This window comes from Tympanuchus pallidicinctus, unplaced genomic scaffold (genome assembly GCF_026119805.1).
Source record: "Tympanuchus pallidicinctus isolate F22 unplaced genomic scaffold, pur_lepc_1.0 scaffold3, whole genome shotgun sequence".
Classification (NCBI taxonomy): domain Eukaryota; kingdom Metazoa; phylum Chordata; class Aves; order Galliformes; family Phasianidae; genus Tympanuchus; species Tympanuchus pallidicinctus.
Window position 1 is genome coordinate 54,424,526 of NW_026294747.1, and position 21,498 is coordinate 54,446,023.

The 21,498-nt window shown below is 46.4% G+C and overlaps 2 protein-coding genes across 2 annotated transcripts; both read right to left on the reverse strand.

Annotated features, from left to right (window-relative positions):
• Positions 1-132: 132 nt before the first annotated feature.
• Positions 133-9,142, reverse strand: ACTR10 (actin related protein 10). Its single transcript, XM_052695546.1, has 13 exons — positions 9,004-9,142; positions 7,810-7,882; positions 7,286-7,368; positions 6,544-6,652; positions 6,202-6,309; positions 5,790-5,857; positions 5,553-5,632; positions 5,174-5,209; positions 4,082-4,161; positions 3,920-3,993; positions 3,429-3,510; positions 2,600-2,801; positions 133-753 (listed from the first exon to the last, which is right to left on the reverse strand). The coding sequence occupies exons 1-13, from the start codon at positions 9,078-9,080 to the stop codon at positions 572-574; spliced, it is 1,254 nt and encodes a 417-aa protein (XP_052551506.1). The 5' UTR covers positions 9,081-9,142; the 3' UTR covers positions 133-571.
• On the reverse strand, positions 133-20,598 carry LOC128086677 (actin-related protein 10-like). The gene is made up of 14 exons (XM_052695547.1): positions 20,502-20,598; positions 19,096-19,168; positions 18,659-18,741; positions 17,559-17,667; positions 15,974-16,081; positions 15,562-15,629; positions 15,325-15,404; positions 14,946-14,981; positions 13,848-13,927; positions 13,686-13,759; positions 13,195-13,276; positions 11,808-12,009; positions 10,238-10,720; positions 133-255 (listed from the first exon to the last, which is right to left on the reverse strand). Exons 1-13 carry the CDS (start codon positions 20,576-20,578, stop codon positions 10,539-10,541), a joined length of 1,254 nt encoding a protein of 417 aa, XP_052551507.1. The 5' UTR covers positions 20,579-20,598; the 3' UTR covers positions 133-255; positions 10,238-10,538.
• Between the last annotated feature and the right edge of the window lie 900 nt (positions 20,599-21,498).

Consider the following 21,498-nt stretch of genomic DNA (forward strand, 5'->3'; position numbering starts at 1 on the left):
CAGGAGCAAAGAAATGAGCGCTGTAACGCCCCAGAACCGCAGCAGAGCTGCTAAGAGGAGCTCACAGCGATGCCCGATTCAGTGTTAAGATCAAAGCGGACACTTCTCCCAAGCACTGAACCACGTGGTGCATTTTCATTTCGTACTGCTGCAGGACAATGAAGTTTAATGATTCTGGTAGGGAAAGGAGGGCAAACAAGCGACTTCTAAATGTGGCATTGCAGTGAGGTCCAAGATTCCTTGACATTAAAGTATCTTCAAACAAAGCACCTTCACAACGTTATTTACTGCACCAATAAATAACAGACCTCACTAAGCTACAACTCGTGACTACAACCATTTCTTCACCAGGTGACACAGTAGCACAGGAGTTAACAGAATTCATCTTTAAACAGCACGTGAACACAGTTCCACACACAGGGTTAGGAACGACCCTGTACTCCCCCACAACACCCACACTGGTCATATTTAATGGCATCACACACAGATAACTCCATATCAAAATACTACTGATATTTATATACATGTACTTGAAACAGATGAGGAGAACCCTCGTGTAGCATTTTGCTGCTTATTTCTCAGTAGAAAAAGCCCTCTTCATCAGTGGTGGGGGTGCTTTTCCAACATCAAACATCATCTCCAGCGGAGGATTACTCAGACAGCACCAGTCAGGTATGCGCCCCGTCTGGCTGTAATATTCTCTGGACACAGAGCGGCTGCCAAGAATGTCCTGAAGTGCTCCAAAAATGGCTCCTATGTTATTGACAAAAAAAAACCATAGTTCTGCATTAAAAAGGAATGAAAGGATGGAGGTACTTTCATTTTTAGTAGCCCCCCCGTCCCAAATTGCTCCCATTTACATCCCGTTAAAGTAACTAAAAGCAAAACAAGAAAATATCACAGAATCACAGTGTCAGGGATTAGAAGGGACTCCAAAGGTCATCAAAGTCCAATCCTGTGCAGGAACACCTCGATCAAGTCACACAGGAACACATCCAGGCAGGTTTTGAATGTCCCCAGACAAGGAGGCCTCACCACCTCCCTGGGCAGCTGCTCCAGTGTTCTGTCACCCTCACTGTGACGATTTTTTTCGTATTTATGCAGAGCCTCCTGTGTTCCAGCTTGCACCCATTGCCCCTTGTCCTGTCATTGGTTGTCACTGAGAAGAGCCTGGCTCCATCCTCATGACACGCACCCTTTAAACGTTTATAAACATTAATGGAGTCACCCCTCAGTCTCCTCCAAGCTAATGAGACCCAGCTCCCTCAGCCTCTCCTTGTAAGGGAGATGCTCCACTCTCTCTATCATCTTTGTGGCTCTATGCTGGACTCTCAAGCAGTCCCCTGTCCTTCTTGAACTCAGGAGCCCAGAATTGGACACAATATTCCACATGTGGTCTCACCAGGGCAGAGTGGGGGGGAGGAGAACCTCTGTTGATCTACTAACCACACCCCTCCAACACACCTCAGGATGCCATTGGCCTTCTTGGCCACTGGGGCACAGTGCTGGCTTGTGATAATCCAGAGACAACAGAGGCATTCAGTAACTCTGCCCTCTCAGCATCTTCTGCCAGCAGAGCACCACCTCATTCATCAGAGGGCCTACACTGCCCCCAGTGCTAGTTTTGTCTGCCATGTATTTGAAGAAGCCCTTTCTGTTGTCATTGACCCCTCTCGCAAGTTTTAATTCTATGAGGCCTTAGTTTTCCTAGTTGCCTCCCTACATCCTCTGACAGTCTTGTATTCCTCCCAAGCATCCGGCCCCTCCTTCCACCATCTGTAGACTCTCCTCTTCCACTTGAGCTTGCCCAGCAGTTCCCTATTTAACTATGCAGGTCTCCTGGTTCCCTTTCTCAACTTCCTACCCTTGGGATGCTCCAATCTTGAGCTTGGAAGCAGCAGTCCTTCAATGCTAACCCACTCTCCGAGGACCCTTTACCTTCAAGGACCCTGTCCCATTTGCTGGATTTCCCCCAGCAATTGCTTGGAAAGGCAAAAATCACCCCTACTGAAGCCTAGGGTTGTGATTCTGCTTAGTATTTTGTTCTGGTCACATGAGATCATGAACTCCAGCACCTCATGGTTGCTGCAACCAAGGATGCCCTCAACCTTCACCGCTTCAACCAGGCTCTCCTTATTAGTGAGAATAAGATCCAGCAGCGCCCTTCTAGGGGGTTCATCCACCATTAGGACCAGGAACTTATCGTAAGACACTGGAGGAACCTCCTGGACTGGGGCTGGCTGGCACAGAATCCTTCTAGCAAAGGAAGGGGTAATTAAAACCACCTGCAATAACCAGGGCCAGGACTTGTGAGGCTGCTATCAGCTGCACTCGCTCCCACCCCGCTGTTTCAAACTGCAAGCCACCGGCTCCAAGTTCCCAAAGCCTGCGGTGCCATCCTGCACTGCACCCCACAAGGCAGCTGCAGCCTGCAGTGCTTCTTCCAGGAGGACTTCACAACTCCACACACATCAGGGGCAGCTCGCTTCCAACAGTTCAGCTAAGCCTTATTGCCACTTATTTATTCATTACCAAACCCACTTGCAAGGTCCGTTTTCCCACTTAGGACCCGTGCTCCAAAAGCTGCTCCCATTCTTACCTCCCAGCCACGCCACGTAGTTGGCTTTGGCAGGTGGAGTGTGAACTTTGAAGGTTTTGGTCGCAAGCACTTCCCTGTATTTCGGTTTTTCTACCAGGTACCTGATTTCAGCCATCAGCCTGTGCAGGAATCCCGGCAGCATGGCAGTGCCACCCATAACCACCAAGTTCTCTGCCAACTGCTTCCTGGTGTCTATGGGACACTGACAAGAAAGGGAATTGAAAAGAAAAAAAGCACTTCAATGCCAGTTGCACACAGATGCTTTCAAAGGCCTCTCAGAAAAGCAGGCAGTTCTGTGCACCTCAACTACTTGTTTCAGCCAAGAAAGAGAAAGCATCTACATCATTTTCTACCCAGAAGACCAGGAGAAGGAACTGCCCAGTTGAGGCTGACATGAGCACACTGTGAGTCACTGTAAATCCCTTCAGCTGAGTCTGGCTAAGACAAAAGATGGCCGGGGTATCAGTGCCATGAATCCCATCAGATCTAGGAGAAGAAATGCCAAATATCTCTACAACAGCGCCTGTAAAAATAACATCCCAACTCCTTTCACATTACTCCACTGAGGAGAGAGCACTGCACTGCTGCTTTTCTTGACTGAAAACTGTCCCAAAAAAACTGCAATGAACCAGAGAGCACAAAGAAACCACAGAGGGAATGAGACACAATGACTCACTGCCCCACAGGAATTCATTACAGGACACAACCTGAGGAGTCACGTTGTGCTGACTGCAACCTGTAGTCAGGGGGACGGCACTGCAAGAACCATTTCTAGGAGCAGATTCTGAGGCTGGAGGTGTGCAAGGTCTTGTTTGTATTAAGAAGATACCTGAATGAGTGAATCTAAGATCAAGGTGGCAACAGATGTCTCTTCATTATCCTGTTCAAACAGTATTTCTGCAACTGAGTCTCTGTTGAAAAGACAGGAGAGGACTGTTAGCTCATAGAGTAGCACTGCTGCCAGCAGGGTAGAAACAACCACAGACTCCTTCCTGACAGCACAACATCACTTCTGTCACACAGTGCAAACACCAGGAGGTGCCAAAGCCTCACTCACTCCACTCCGTGTGTCTCACCACCATTTACTCATTCTCTATTTGTGTCCTCCCCCATCTCTCTGATCCATTGGCTCTCATCTTCAATTGTGAGCGCCCTGGGGAAGCAGAAAGCTTTTAGCATGTTTGCGTTGCACCTGGCACAAATGCTCGGGTTAAGGGACAAAAAAGCAGCTGCTTCAACGCAGCTCAGCTGGATAAAAACCCACTTGCTGCTGAAAAGATACCCTCCTAAGGACAAACACTGCACTACAGTATTTCTCACCGGATGGAGCCAACTACATGGAGAATCTTTTCACCATCCAAAGGATAGTCCACATCTGGAGGCGGCGATGGACGCTACAAATGGAAAGATGTGTTGCTTTCAGGGCCAGAACAGTCATGGCCACTTCAGGAAAGATCAGAGGGACTTTCATTCTCCACTCACCTCAGCACTGCCATCAATGTTGAACTTGGCTGCCTGGATTTTCAGTCCACGTTGGAGATCACTCACAAAACAAGTGCGAACTTCAGAAAACAAAGGCACAGATGAGAGAATTCACTGAATCAACAAGACAGACAATTTTGTTTCATTCACAGAACACATTCTAGGTCCTGCCAGTAGAAAAAAGCAAAACATCCAACCAAGCTTCTGTACCTCAGCTGAGCTGAACCCAGGTCCCAAGTGTTAATGAAGCTGGCACTGCACCTAGGCAACATTTCTTTCTCCAAAAAGCCAAATACGATGTAAAGGCAGAGAGACATCGTTCACTGTGCCTCTGGTTACCATGAGGTGGCATGGGCTGAACTCTGCGGTCCAACACACCACACCAGGTCTTGCACCACTGCTTCCCACAAGACACTGATCCTTTTAAACAATCCCACATCAATATAAAAGTAATCCTAATTTCAAGCCTAATTTTTCACATCTGATCACAAGAGACTGTCTCAAAACCAATCAGACAACTGTCTTCCAGTAAGACAGTCCAGGAATTAGAAAACAATTTCCATTTAAGAAAGCACCAGTAGCATTCAAGATATTTTGCACTTGACCAATGGATTCTTCCTAGCTTGGTCCAGAAGACATATACCACATATACACAGTAACATGGGCCATTACCTACAATTCTATAAATATTCTTATATAATGTAGAAACACAATAAACATTACATAGGAGATCATTTAAGTTCTGCCCAAATATATACCCTACATTTTTCTGGTGTAAAGTAACCCTTTGGTTCAGCCTGACCACCAAGCTAACCTAACCTGCTGATGGTAAGCTAGATCTGACAGCACAATGCTCTCACTGCATTAGTCTACCTAACTATGAACTCTCTCTAAGCAGCACAAAGACTACACCTAAATAAGAATTCAATGATGTTTGGTGCTTGCCTTCAGATGGGAAAAACATTGACAGAGCTTCTGGAAGGCACAAAGTGCAAAAAATCTAATGTGATAAACAGCAAAACTGTCCTCAACACTGGACATCACACTCTCCTCTACTACACAATTTAATAAACTAATGGCAGAAAGTTTTACCTTTTATATCCTCGACTACGTCTTCTGGAACAGAGCCTGCAACAGCAACAACAACAACACTGAGAACAAAAGCTTGGAAAGCAAAAAGAGAATTTCATAGTCAAAGTAATTCTGAATTCCGATTAGGACACTTAAGGTTTCACCTTGACTGAGGCCTGTACAGATTTCTAAGATGAAGAACAGGAAGTTGGCCTTCTCTCAGAAGACAGTGAAACCTTCCTACAGAAATTTCATCTGAGCTGCCTTCCCAACTCTGGTACAAGAGGCTGAGTATAGCAGTAACGTACTTTAACAGGGAGACAGAAGTCACCAGAGAAGACCGCGTGAGCTGTGATGAAGACATCACTGCTCCCAGCACAGAGCAGCACCCAGCCCTTACCCATGACAGACGGAAGGCTTTGGCCTTTGGCTAATCCTGTGTCAACTGTGCACTGCTCCAACAGCCGGTACTCCAGCTCCCTGAAACAGGGCAAATTAAGTCAGGTCAAGACAGCCAGCGACACGCGACTGCTCCCCATCTTATGCTCATCATACACCATTCACTCACTTCAGCTACAGTCTTCTAAATCTAGACTCAAGGAGATTGGATTGCCATAAGCCGGGACTGCAAACTTACCTGTGGATGGCTTTTCCTCCCAAAGGCAGAGAACCCCAGCAGCTCAGAATTGGAATTCCTTCATAAATCTGCACCAAGATCAGGAAATTCTCTTTTTCTCACAGGAGCTTCCAGCCTGCTGGAACTGAACACTGTTTCTCATCTACATTTTCCCACACTTGCTATCCTTCTCCAAAACTACTACTGTACAAACCATGGAGCTACAAATCAACCTTGGAGCCCCGTAACGCCTTTCCCAAGCTTTAGAGGACACAGACTTCACGTGGCAGCTGTGAGGAGATTCCCCAGGTTCTGACATCTTAGAAACAAAGGCTGGATCAGCTGATCCAGTCACACTCCATGTCTGTACAACACCAGCTTTTCATCACAGCCTTCCTGCTGAAAGCTTTCACTCTGCATTAGGAAAGGATACAGGCAGCACCAAGCTTTCTTTATATCCACAGTCGAGCACCATGGCAGAGTTGATCCCAAGTGTCAGAAGAGACATGAGATGGCTTGGAGCAAACAAAACAGAAGGCACCTGGGAGGAAAACAAGAAGGCAATGGACAGAAGAGAAAAAAAAACAAACAGTCATCCAGTGAAAAAGTGCTTCAGTCCCAACCCCAGCTCCCCACATGACCATCTGCATTTCTGAATCTTCTTCACATCTCTCACTCTTCTGCCATTATTTTCACTCCTTTGTCCATACCATCACTACAGATCCTACCATTAAGTGCTACACTCAGCACATACGTAGTTACATCAAGTAAGCACCTCAAAATGCTTGAAAAGGACTCTGGCAAGAGTGTCTCTGAAGTGGGAAGGGCAGAGCACAGATTCTATGATCACTACACGACGGTCCCTGGGATTCACCAGAAGATGTCTGAAAATTACAAATGAAAGAAATCAGGACATGGAAACAGAACCACCCAGTTCATGCACGTACGACAACACCTACCCTCATTTGATGTCCTGTTCCACCTACAAATCCTAATGTTCTGCAGCTAGACAGCGTTTGTAAGAGCTACCTCAGGGTCTTTTGCTCAAGTTTAAACACTCAAACCCAATGTTCCTCATTGGAAGAAGGAAACTGAGCTGCAGAAGACAAGCTGAGGAGCTCTCTGCTGGGAGCGTGGGGTTCTGAATGTCATGCATTGCTAAACCAACATAAAGAAAGGCAAGTGGGGATGCAGAGCTGTCATTATTGGCTTGTCCAGTGCCATGCAGTGCCACACATGGAGCAGAAAGGACACAAGCACCCTGATTTCAATTACAAGACGATGATAAAGGACACCAAGAAGTCCCCACTTGTGAGGATCTTCAGTACAGAACACTGCAAACAATGATTTTTTACTGCATAAGTGAAAGACTGGAAATAAAGAGGAAATGGTCAACTCCAACTTTATTCTTTTTAACAGTACTAAAAATACAGCAACAGAAAACAACCAATACTTTGAGACCCCACCTCCCAAACTGTGACCACAGTCTGCACAGTTAACATCCAAGTACCTCTTACCTGAAATACAACATATGAATAAATTCCTTCAGATATGAATACAGCTCCTCTGTGTTGATGTTGTACTGAACAACTTTGACAGGCTGTAGAAAGAAATAACCCACAGTCAGCATGAATATTGGACAGTGAGTATCTAGAAATATATCATTCAAAGATACAAGACAAAGAGCCTGTTCTGCTGTTACATACAGGATGCAGCACAATAACTCACCCTATGACTAAACTGCAGATTCTCCTTCATAACTTTTCATACCACTAATTTAACATTAGTTTTTCAACGCTGCTATTCTCTTCTTAAGAAAAAAAGCTTAAACAGGCAAAGAAATTTCTCTTTAAATACCCCCAAAATAAGAAGCATGGCTGATATGTACCAAGTAATACACATCAGCATCACAGTTACTGGTACCCACTTTCAGTACTTAATAACAGCCGTTGTAACACGAGGAAGAACAGCCAGTCATGAGCAGGTCTACCTGACAGTGCCCTCACAATACACCAAATACTGTAAAAATGAAATGGTTTACCTTAGAGACATCAGGTTTCTTTATTTCACTAGGAATAATGCATCTTGGTCCTGTTTCACCTGCAAAACCACACCTAGAAGAAAACATTGGAAATCCCATCATTTGTAGTCACTGCACAGCATACACACCCATGAATCAAAGAGCAATCAATCAGGAACACTCTGCAGCTACTAAGAGGTATCCTGCATACGACTTCTCCATCTACTTAGATGGAACAAGAAATATTTTTTCTCTCTTCTTGACTCCCTCTCAGCTGCATTAAGCAGAACAGGCTTCATTTCTGTTAAGACTCATTTGCAAAGCTCAACTTCGACTGTCCCCGTATTTCTGTCAAGTACAATCTTTGAGTGATGATCACCCACCACCTGCCTTCCTTACTGCCTACTAAATTCCCACACAAATAACTTCCCCCGTTTCCACATCAGACCCATTTCCACTGAAGCTCTCAGTCCTCACACGCACCATTCATTCACACCCTGCTCACATCCTCACTTTCTGTGAGATGCATTTACAAGAAACAAGAGACAGCCTCGATGACTGTCATCACAGAACGGCCCGGGTTGGAAGGGACCTCAAGGATCACGAAGCTCCAACCCCCCGCCACACACACGGCCACCAATCTCCACATTTCACAGCAGCCCAGGCTGCCCAGGGCCCCATCCAACCTGGCCCTGAACACCTCCAGGGATGGACGGGGCATCACAGCCTCTCTGGGCAGCCGTTCCAGCACCTCACCACTCTCTCTGTAAACAACTCGGAAGTTCCAGAAGGTCCTGCGCTCCATTTCACTGCTGACCAACAATAAGCATCTCCCCTGAGACAACTTCAAAAGAAACTCCCGAAAACAGACACAGATCAGAATTCCAGTGCTTAATTTTGGTCCCTGAAGGAATTCTCCAGTCCCAGGGCACGCAAGCAGCTGCATCTCCCTGCCACCCTGATCGCGCCTGAGAAATTCGCCACACGTTCAGGAGAACTTCGACAAGGACAGCCGCCCCCGAGCACAGGCAGCGGCACGGGGGGCCCGAGGCGAGGCTGGATCGGCCCCGGGCAGCCCCACGGAGCTGCGGGGCGCCGCTCGGCGCAGGGAGTCGCACTGACGGCCTCCGAACAAAACCTCCAAAGCACGCCAGCATCGCGGACAGGGAAGCGCGCGAGGCCCGGCGCCGCAGGGAGCCGAAGCCAAGCGCTCACTTGGTGAAGGCCTCGCCCAGGTCGAGCACCACGGCGGTCTTCTCCCCGCCGCTTCCCAGGCCCTCGTACAGCGGCATCGCGGCTCCCGCAGCACCCCGCTGACGGAGGCGGAGCGTCCCTCTGCAGGTCCTTCCTGCTGCGGGCCCTTCCTCCCTCCAGCTCGTTAAGCTGCCCGCGGCGCCTGACCGCTTCTTGCCGCCCCGCTCTTCCCGCCCACGGCCGCCTCCCGCTCCTCAGTGCCGTGGCCGCCCGTCGGGACGCTCTGAAGCACGGCGCGGTTTTTCCCTCGGCTCTGCTCGGCGCTGGCTGTAGGCAGCTGTGGCGGCACCGCCAAGGACGGCTCACAGCCCGTCCATTTCTTCTTGCCTCTTCAGATACCGATGGGGAGGAATTACTCGTTACATCACAAAAGCATGGAGCCGCAGCGCTCTGTGGTGAAGTTCTTAGAAACAAGATCGTACGCTGGAACAAAACGGAAATCACGTTCGTCTTGCAGCCTCTATGCACCCGCATACAGTGACAGACTTTGCCCCAGCGCTGAGGTTTTCATGCTAAAGTTGTGAAGTGTTAAGGTACTCTAAATTATCTTAAATCTTGGCCTTAGAGGCAAGAGCCCACACTGCTGCAAGGAAGCTCAGCCAGCAGCTGCTTCCACAAAGTTACCCCAAAAGTCGGCAATGCTCAGCCTGCCTTATGTTTCTGGGTGGTAAAACCCACATCATGAGACCCCCTTAGCGTGAGTTAGTGAGGATGTGTTCTACAGGTGTGTACGAAGGAACTGCCACAGGAAAAGAAAGTGCATCCTGAAAGGAAACACATCAAAGTCTCCCAGGAACAAGTGAACCCTGCAAACTAAAGGTGCTGTTGAAGTAAACAGGACACCAGGAGTTTTCTGCATCAGGTCTGGAACACACACTGGCACACAGCAGCGTGTTTGGCATCTGCAACTGCACCCATAGGTGCTACTGTTTGCTGCAAGGCATCAGAATTCTCTATGCACACGATGAAAGGTGTTTCATTGCTGAAGCACTGAACAGTACTCCCTTCTCAGGGGAAATACTGTTCCAGCAACTTCGCTAAGGAACCCAAGCCATGTCCTAGCAGTCCCAACACGATCCTGTGTAAAGCATTCCGCTCTTCAGTCTGGCAGGAAAGCTTCCAGATATCCCCCAAAGCACACAGGCCTGCCGTCTTCTCAGACTACTTGACATCAAAGTACCTTCAAACAAAGCACCTTCACAACATTATTTATTGCACCAATAAATAACAGACCTCACTAAGCTACAACTCGTGACTACAACCATTTCTTCACCGGGTGACACAGTAGCACAGGAGTTAACAGAATTCATCTTTAAACAGCACGTGAACACAGTTCCACACACAGTGTTAGGAACGACTCTGTACTCCCCCACAACACTCACACTGGTCATATTTAATGGCATTACACACAGATAACTCCATATCAAAATCCTACTGATATTTATATACATGTACTTGAAACAGATGAGGAGAACCCTCGTGTAGCATTTTGCTGCTTATTTCTCAGTAGAAAATGCCCTCTTCATCAGTGGTGGGGGTGCTTTTCCAACATCAGACATCATCTCCAGCGGAGGATTACTCAGACAGCACCAGTCAGGTATGCGCCCCGTCTGGCTGTAATATTCTCTGGACACAGAGCGGCTGCCAAGAATGTCCTGAAGTGCTCCAAAAATGGCTCCTATGTTATTGACAAAAAAAAAAAAAAAACAAAACATAGTTCTGCATTAAAGAGGAGTGAAAGGATCAAGATACTTACACTGTTAGTAACCCTGCTTGACCCTAACTGCTCCCATTTATACACCATGAACGTAACTAAAAAGAAAAATAAAAAAATCACAGCTGAGAACAAAATCCGCCCAGCTGACCTCTTTGTCACAAAGAACCTTTGCTACAAGATCACAGGTTACGCTTCAAATGAACTATCATTATCAGGAAATTCCCTCTCCCACAGACAGGGAACACAACAGCCATAAGAAGGCCACCCAAGCTGAGAGGAGATTTGAATCACAGCAGCTAGACTAGAAACCAGTGAGAGTAAATACCAGGGAACTCGGTGCAAATAAATTGTTCTGATTGCTAATTCAAAATGAGACACCATGAGTTTTGTAAATAAACTGATAAACATATTTCAAAAGCAGATCAAAATAAAATTCAAGTTAGTTCCTCAGACAAACCACATATTACCAACCAGAAGTTTAGAAAAGCAGGAGCACCTTTTCAATAAGAAAATCCTCCCAGAGAGGCACTACCCTTTCTGACCCTATTTCTTTCCCCACCTTGCCAGTAGTGCATGTAAAATCCACTGTGGAATTGAAGTACTCGTTCCAGGCACTTTGGGACAGCACAGGGTGGTAACAGCCTCCAGACAGCCCCTAGCTAGCAGCTCCCTGTCACTAATTAAGCTTTTATCAAACTAGCAGGTTGCTGTGCATCCAGCAGGTCTAAGCTCCCCGATTCCTTTACTGCTGCCACCACACGGCAGGAGCCACAAACTGCACTCGCTCCCACCCCGCCTTTTCAAACTGCAAGCCACCGGCTCCAAGTTCCCAAAGCCTGCGGTGCCATCCTGCACTGCACCCCACAAGGCAGCTGCAGCCTGCAGTGCTTCTTCCAGGAGGACTTCACAACTCCACACACATCAGGGGCAGCTCACTTCCAACAGTTCAGCTAAGCCTTACTGCCACTTATTTATTCATTACAAACCCACTTGCAAGGTCCGTTTTCCCACTTAGGACCCGTGCTCCAAAAGCTGCTCCCATTCTTACCTCCCAGCCACGCCACGTAGTTGGCTTTGGCAGGTGGAGTGTGAACTTTGAAGGTTTTGGTCGCAAGCACTTCCCTGTATTTCGGTTTTTCTACCAGGTACCTGATTTCAGCCATCAGCCTGTGCAGGAATCCCGGCAGCATGGCAGTGCCACCCATAACCACCAAGTTCTCTGCCAACTGCTTCCTGGTGTCTATGGGACACTGACAAGAAAGGGAATTGAAAAGAAAAAAAGCACTTCAATGCCAGTTGCACACAGATGCTTTCAAAGGCCTCTCAGAAATGCGGGCAGTTCTGTGCACCTCAACTACTTGTTTCAGCCAAGAAAGAGAAAGCATCTACATCATTTTCTACCCAGAAGACCAGGAGAAGGAACTGCCCAGTTGAGGCTGACATGAGCACACTGTGAGTCACTGTAAATCCCTTCAGCTGAGTCTGGCCAAGACAAAAGAGAGCCAGGGCAGTGCCATGAATCCCATCAGTTCTGGGAGAAGAAATGCCAAAGCTCTCAGAGGAGCAAAGCTGTGAAATATAAGCTCAACTTTCTTTTAGCTGCACATAGGAGAAAGGTGTTAAGAAGTCTCAGAGGCTTCTGCAACAGCTTTACCTGGGCACCAGGTTCTAAGTAGGAGACACAAAGGCATGACAAAAGCAAGCTTTCTCAGTTTTACCTCTCATAAGCAGATCTGCACTATCACTTGAAAAACAAATGTTGATTTCCAAATTGCTGTAGTTCTCTTGCCCGGCAGAAATAGCTACATACTATTTAACATTTGTGAGTTTAACCCTGGTCTTTGCTAGAGAGAGATGAGGGGTCCAGGAACAGGTATGCATTTGTTTTCATAAGGAATTCATACTGAAACGATTGCCTTCATCTAAGTCCATCGTTCTCCAATAAATCACAATGCAGAAAGCTAACTTTGATGGCACTAATAACTAGAGGATTCCAACTTGAACTACTACATACAGACACAAGCACAACACCATATAAGATTTCTATTTATTGTGGTTTTTTTAATAAATTTTCATAATTTTTGCCTAAGAAATTGTTCCACAATATCTCTAAAATACCACCTGGAATAAAAGTGCCCCAATTACTTGCATGTAACTCAGGGCTTCCACTGAGGAGAGAGCACTGCACTGCTTCTTTTCTTGACTGAAAACTGTCCCAAAAAAACTGCAATGAACCAGAGAGTACAAAGAAACCACAGAGGGAATGAGACACAATGACTCACCGCCCCACAGGAATTCATTACAGGGCACAACCTGAGGAGTCATGTTGTGCTGACTGCAACCTGTAGTCAGGGGGACGGCACTGCAAGAACCATTTCTAGGAGCAGATTCTGAGGCTGGAGGTGTGCAAGGTCTTGTTTGTATTAAGAAGATACCTGAATGAGTGAATCTAAGATCAAGGTGGCAAGAGAAGTTTCTTCATTATCCTGTTCAAACAGTATTTCTGCAACTGAGTCTCTGTTGAAAAGACAGGAGAGGACTGTTAGCTCATAGAGTAGCACTGCTGCCAGCAGGGTAGAAACAACCACAGACTCCTTCCTGACAGCACAACATCACTTCTGTCACACAGTGCAAACACCAGGAGGTGCCAAAGCCTCACTCACTCCAATCCATGTGTCTCACCACCATTTACTCATTCTCTATTTGTGTCCTCCCCCATCTCTCTGATCCATTGGCTCTCATCTTCAATTGTGAGCGCCCTGGGGAAGCAGAAAGCTTTTAGAATGTTTGCATTGCACCCGGCACAAATGCTTGGGTTAAGGGACAAAAAAGCAGCTGCTTCAACGCAGCTCAGTTGGATAAAAACCCACTTGCTGCTGAAAAGATACCCTCCTAAGGACAAACACTGCACTACAGTATTTCTCACCGGATGGAGCCAACTACATGGAGAATCTTTTCACCATCCAAAGGATAGTCCACATCTGGAGGCGGCGATGGACGCTACAAATGGAAAGATGTGTTGCTTTCAGGGCCAGAACAGTCATGGCCACTTCAGGAAAGATCAGAGGGACTTTCATTCTCCACTCACCTCAGCACTGCCATCAATGTTGAACTTGGCTGCCTGGATTTTCAGTCCACGTTGGAGATCACTCACAAAACAAGTGCGAACTTCAGAAAACAAAGGCACAGATGAGAGAATTCACTGAATCAACAGGACAGACAATTTTGTTTCATTCACAGAACACATTCTAGGTCCTGCCAGTAGAAAAAAGCAAAACATCCAACCAAGCTTCTGTACCTCAGCTGAGCTGAGCTGCACCCAGGTCCCAAGTGTTAATGAAGCTGGCACTGCACCTAGGCAACATTTCTTTCTCCAAAAAGCCAAATACGATGTAAAGGCAGAGAGACATCGTTCACTGTGCCTCTGGTTACCACGAGGTGGCATGGGCTGAACTCTGCGGTCCAACACACCACACCAGGTCTTGCACCACAGCTTCCCACAAGACACTGATCCTTTTAAACAATCCCACATCAATATAAAAGCAATCCTAATTTCAAGCCTAATTTTTCCACATCTGATCACAAGAGACTGTCTCAAAACCAATCAGACAGCTGTCTTCCAGTAAGACAGTCCAGGAATTAGAAAACAATTTCCATTTAAGAAAGCACCAGTAGCATTCAAGATATTTTGCACTTGACCAATGGATTCTTCCTAGCTTGGTCCAGAAGACATATACCACATATACACAGTAACATGGGCCATTACCTACAATTCTATAAATATTCTTATATAATGTAGAAACACAATAAACAATACATAGGAGATCATTTAAGTTCTGCCCAAATATATACCCTACATTTTTCTGGTGTAAAGTAACCCTTTGGTTCAGCCTGACCACCAAGCTAACCTAACCTGCTGATGGTAAGCTAGATCTGACAGCACAATGCTCCCACTGCATTAGTCTACCTAACTATGAACTCTCTCTAGGCAGCACAAAGACTACACCTAAATAAGAATTCAATGATGTTTGGTGCTTGCCTTCAGAGGGGAAAAACATTGACAGAGCTTCTGGAAGGCACAAAGTGCAAAAAATCTAATGTGATAAACAGCAAAACTGTCCTCAACACTGGACATCACACTCTCCTCTACTACACAATTTAATAAACTAATGGCAGAAAATTTTACCTTTTATATCCTCGACTATGTCTTCCGGAACAGAGCCTGCAACAGCAACAACAACAACACTGAGAACAAAAGCTTGGAAAGCAAAAAGAGAATTTCATAGTCAAAGTAATTCTGAATTCCAATTAGGACACTTAAGGTTTCACCCTGACTGAGGCCTGTACAGATTTCTAAGATGAAGAACAGGAAGTTGGCCTTCTCTCAGAAGACAGTGAAACCTTCCTACAGAAATTTCATCTGAGCTGCCTTCCCAACTCTGGTACAAGAGGCTGAGTATAGCAGTAACGTACTTTAACAGGGAGACAGAAGTCACCAGAGAAGACCGCGTGAGCTGTGATGAAGACATCACTGCTCCCAGCACAGAGCAGCACCCAGCCCTTACCCATGACAGACGGAAGGCTTTGGCCTTTGGCTAATCCTGTGTCAACTGTGCACTGCTCCAACAGCCGGTACTCCAGCTCCCTGAAACAGGGCAAATTAAGTCAGGTCAAGACAGCCAGCGACACGCGACTGCTCCCCATCTTATGCTCATCATACACCATTCACTCACTTCAGCTACAGTCTTCTAAATCTAGACTCAAGGAGATTGGATTGCCATAAGCCGGGACTGCAAACTTACCTGTGGATGGCTTTTCCTCCCAAAGGCAGAGAACCCCAGCAGCTCAGAATTGGAATTCCTTCATAAATCTGCACCAAGATCAGGAAATTCTCTTTTTCTCACAGGAGCTTCCAGCCTGCTGGAACTGAACGCTGTTTCTCATCTACATTTTCCTGCACTTGCTGTCCTTCTCCAAAACTACTACTGTACGAACCATGGAGCTACAAGTCAACCTTGGAGCCCCGTAACGCCTTTCCCAAGCTTTAGAGGACACAGATTTCACGTGGCAGCTGTGAGGAGGTTCCCCAGGTTCTGACATCTTAGAAACAAAGGCTGGATCAGCTGATCCAGTCACACTCCATGTCTGTACAACACCAGCTTTTCATCACAGCCTTCCTGCTGAAAGCTTTCACTCTGCATTAGGAAAGGATACAGGCAGCACCAAGCTCTCTTTATATCCACAGTCGAGCACCATGGCAGAGTTGATCCCAAGGGTCAGAAGAGACATGAGATGGCTTGGAGCAAACAAAACAGAAGGCACCTGGGAGGAAAACAAGAAGGCAATGGACAGAAGAGGAAAAAAAAAAAAATACCCAATGCATTCTCAGGATTCAAGATCTGAACAACTGCCTCTAAAAGTGTCCATTTTTAATTTAGTTTTTATGGAAATCTGGTAATTAATGAAGGAACAGGATATGTAATCACTGTTTTTACTTTTCTGAAATCTACAATTTTAAAGTTGATCTTGTTTGTGGTACTTTCGAGGCATTTCAGATGCAATTAATGAGAGAGTAAACTCATACTGAAAGCATTCATTATGTAATACTGACCCTGTATTAAAACGTCACTCATTTGCTGCACAAGACAAAAATATCAGCCAGAGAAATAACCTCACTTCAGTACTAACTAGTTTCTTAACATAATACAAGTCTCCCCAAAACATGAGTGTCCGAGTCACGAGTCACTTCTGACATCCAATTCTGTATGGGAAATTTTTATCAAAGACATAATTTTTTTTTCCCTATAAAGGGATCAGTGGTCAGGGAGCAAAGGAAATCCACACAAATCTTTCAGTGATTTCAAATCATGTGAAATTTTATCTGTAGTAAGAAAAAAATTAGACAGAAGTTCAGATTAGTTGTTAAACTGGGTTGTGAAGGCATAGCTGAGCAGCTCTGCAGACAAAGTAGTTTCCCTGCTTTACAGAACAACTCCAATCTTAGTTCTACACAAATCAAATAACTACAGCATCGCCTTCGAAAGCATTTGGCTGTAGAACAAACCAAGAGTTAGACTTGGACTTTTCTTAAAGCAATCAAAAAGTGATTAAGCAGAAGAAATAATGAATTTCAGGTAAGTTCTTATTTCCTGAAGAACAGCCAGAGGTGAGATCACGTGCTAGATGAAAATATTGACTCTGATAAAAATCATGACATTTGCTGATAGAGAACAAGAAGCATGTAAGTATAAATTCAGGCACTTCTCAATGGGGACTATCGGATCTGTCAGGAACAGCATGATGTGGTTTGTATTTCCATACAACCCAGAGAAGCCTTTCAGATTCTTAGAGAACTGTTTTGTGGTGAAAAAAGGTGCTGCAGTCTGATCTCCCACCTTCCCAAATGAACCACCTCCACATTTTTATCTTTCTGCATCTCACACTTCAGGATGAGGGGAAACAGTCTTGATCAGGAAGAGGGTAGATTTAGATGAGATATCAAGAAGAAATTATTTCCTGTGATGGTGAGATACTCAAACAGGTTGCTCAGTGAGGTTATCAATGTCCCCTCCCTTGCATTCAAGGCCAGGCTGGATGGGGCTATGAGCAACCTGCTCCAGAGGGAGGTGTCCCTGTCTATAGCAGGAGGTTGGAACTGAATCATCTTGAAGATCCCTTCCAACCCAAACCATTCTGCGACTCTTCTGCCATTATTTTCACTCCTTTGTCCATACCATCACTACAGATCCCACCATTAAGTGCTACACTCAGCACATACGTAGTTACATCAAGTATGCACCTCAAAATGCTTGAAAAGGACTCTGGCAAGAGTGTCTCTGAAGTGGGAAGGGCAGAGCACAGATTCTATGATCACTACACGACGGTCTCTGGGATTCACCAGAAGATGTCTGAAAATTACAAATGAAAGAAATCAGGACATGGAAACAGAACCACCCAGTTTATGCACGTACGACAACACCTACCCTCATTTGATGTCCTGTTCCACCTACAAATCCTAATGTTCTGCAGCTAGACAGCGTTTGTAAGAGCTACCTCAAGGTCTTTTGCTCAAGTTTAAACACTCAAACCCAACGTTCCGCACTGGAAGAAGGAAACTGAGCTGCGGAAGACAAGCTAAGGAGCTCTCTGCTGGGAGCGTGGGGTTCTGAATGTCATGCATTGCTAAACCAACATAAAGAAAGGCAAGTGGGGATGCAGAGCTGTCATTATTGGCTTGTCCAGTGCCATGCAGTGCCACACATGGAGCAGAAAGGACACAGGCGCCCTGATTTCAATTACAAGACGATGATAAAGGACACCAAGAAGTCCCCACTTGTGAGGATCTTCAGTACAGAACACTGCAAACAATGATTTTTTTACTGCATAAGTGAAAGACTGGAAATAAAGAGGAAATTGTCCTCTTTATCTTCATCTTAATTATTCCTTAACAGCACTAAAAATGCAACAGAGTACTACTGAGATAGAAACGTCCTATGCTTTAAGACTCCATCTCCTACACTATGACACAGGGCAATGAGTCCTGCACTGAATTTCAGCCTACAATGAGCTCCAGCCCCATCAAAACCAGTACAAGTCCTCAGGTACTGACCTTCCCCTCCTACATCCTTTAGGATTCCTACACTTAAAAAGCAACTTATCAAATACCTTTTATTTTAGTGAGTGATTAATGCCACAGGATTCTAACAATTTGCAATATGACCTAAAACTCAGCACGGAGTTTCTCCTTATATAGACATACACAGCCAGGCAGACACCTGCAAAATCAAGTTTGTTTTCTCAACTAGAAAGCAGACTCTACTGACACATATATGCCTCCTGGGGCACTCCAAAAAATGAGCTGCAGAAGGTCTGCATGACTAACATCCAACAATCTCTTACCTAAAATACAACATATGAATAAATTCCTCCAGATGTGAATATAGCTCTTCTGCACTGATATTATACTGAACAACTTTGACTGGCTGTAAAGAGAAAACATCCATCGACAGCAGACATATTAGACATTGATTATATATCACCAGAGTACATATGATCTGCTACATATAAAGGAAGTCTTCTTCTGCCCGTTTTGATGTTATATACCTGATGTCCCCCAAAAACTCATCTTGTAAGTAAACAATGGAATTTACTTCATGCTAATTTTTCACACAATTAATCTAACATTAGTTTTCCAAAGCTGCAATTATCTACTTTTAAAAAAGCCAACTTCTATCTACATTCAGTATTTAGTAGCAGATGCTGTAATGCCATGAAGAACAGCCAGTGACAATTCCCTCTATAACAAAACCAAACACTGTAAAGGTGAAGTGGTTTACCTTTGGGATGTCAGGTTTCTTTATTTCACTAGGAATAATGCATCTAGGTTCTGTTTCACCTGCAAAACCACACCTGAAAGCAAACATTGATTACCACTGATAAGACTTTTTCACTGTTTAGCACACATGCCTGAGAACCACAGAATCATAGAATTACTGACGTTGGAAAAGACTGACAGGATCACCCAGTCCAACCATCCACCCATCACCAATAGCTCTCACTAAACCACGTCCCTCAACACAAAATCCAAACATTCCTTGAACACCTCCAGGGTCAGTGACTCCACCACCTCCCTGGGCAGCCCATTCCAGTGCCTGACCACTCTTTCAGAAGAGTAGTATTTCCTAATGTCCAGCCTAGATCTCCCCTGGTTCAGCTTGGAGCCATTTCCTCTAGTCCTATCACCAGTTACACGAGTGTTTGTACAATTAATACAAGATACTCTACAAATAAATTCGTATCAGACTGACCAAGACACATTTCTTATCTTTCATTGACTCTGTCTCAGCTGCATTAAGCAGAATAGGTTTACTTCACCTCTGAAAGTACAATCTTTGAGTGATGATCACCCACCACCTGCCTTCCTTACTGCCTACTAAATTCCCACACAAGTAACTTCCCCCGTTTCCACATCAGACCCATTTCCACTGAAGCTCTCAGTCCTCACACGCACCATTCATTCACACCCTGCTCACATCCTCATTTTCGGTGAGGTGCATTTACAAGAAACAAGAGACAGCCTCGATGACTGTCATCACAGAACGGCCCGGGTTGGAAGGGACCTCAAGGATCACGAAGCTCCAACCCCCTGCCACACACAGGGCCACCAACCTCCACATTTCACAGCAGCCCAGGCTGCCCAGGGCCCCATCCAACCTGGCCCTGAACACCTCCAGGGATGGACGGGGCATCACAGCCTCTCTGGGCAGCCGTTCCAGCACCTCACCACTCTCTCTGTAAACAACTCGGAAGTTCCGGAAGGTCCTGCGCTCCATTTCACTGCTGACCAACAATAAGCATCTCCCCTGAGACAACTTCAAAAGAAACTCCCGAAAACAGACAGAGATCAGAATTCCAGTGCTTAATTTTGGTCCCTGAAGGAATTCTCCAGTCCCAGGGCACGCAAGCAGCTGCATCTCCCTGCCACCCTGATCGCGCCTGAGAAATTCGCCACACGTTCAGGAGAACTTCGACAAGGACAGCCGCCCCCGAGCACAGGCAGCGGCACGGGGGGCCCGAGGCGAGGCTGGATCGGCCCCGGGCAGCCCCACGGAGCTGCGGGGCGCCGCTCGGCGCAGGGAGTCGCACTGACGGCCTCCGAACAAAACCTCCAAAGCACGCCAGCATCGCGGACAGGGAAGCGCGCGAGGCCCGGCGCCGCGAGGAGCCGAAGCCAAGCGCTCACTTGGTGAAGGCCTCGCCCAGGTCGAGCACCACGGCGGTCTTCTCCCCGCCGCTTCCCAGGCCCTCGTACAGCGGCATCGCGGCTCCGGGCCCCCGTGGCTCCGCACGGACAGAGCCACGCCTTTCCCATTGAGGGCCTTCCTTCTCGCGGCTCGTTAAGCCGCCCGTGGTTCCCGATCGTTTCTTGCCACCTCCCCTTCCGATCCCCCCACACAGCCCGCCAGTGCCCGCGGTTTGAAGCGGTTTTTCCTTCGGCTCCGCTGCAGCGTCGGCCGCGCGCAGCTACAGCGGCAGGCGGTGCGAGTGCAGCACGGGGAAGGCGGGAAGTGTGAGGGGAGGTTGAGGAGCCCCAGTTCCTAGCCGGCTTCTTCCTTACTTCTGATTTAAATCTCTTCCAGTCGCAAACCGTTCTCCTTTATCCTGACCCTGCTAAACAACCTGTCCACCTCTTGCCTTCCTTTAGACACTGAAAATAAGGAATTACGTGAGGAAAACGTGCATCAAGAAGTCTGTCACAGGGCAATGGTATGAAAGAAGCACATGGGAGCCATTTCATTTTCAGGAAACAAAACAGTGGAAAAGCTATTAACTGGTGGGCTGGGTGCGGACATTTGCTCACACCAGATAGACAAGCCAACAAGACTGAAGTGCATGCAACATGCAGTGAGTCTGGGCTTTAAGTGACCTGAGTCCACTTAGGCTGTTGTCACAGTTAACCCAAGGCACACCCTGATGTTGTGTTGCTTAAAACCCAAACTATGGGAGCAGCTGTTAGCAGTTCCTAAATATTAAATTTCTCATGTACTTTTGAGATTTATCCCACATGCACAGTTTCTATTTAAGATGTGCGAAGATGGAGGCGTGCAGTGGAGTTAAACGGTAAAAGGCTGTGAGGTGAGACACCGAAAGCTCTGCTGCCCATCTGCTGTAGCCCAAGCAAACCCTGCACTACCCATCACTGTACAAGTGGCTCAGTGTATCCATTTGTTTTTTTGCTC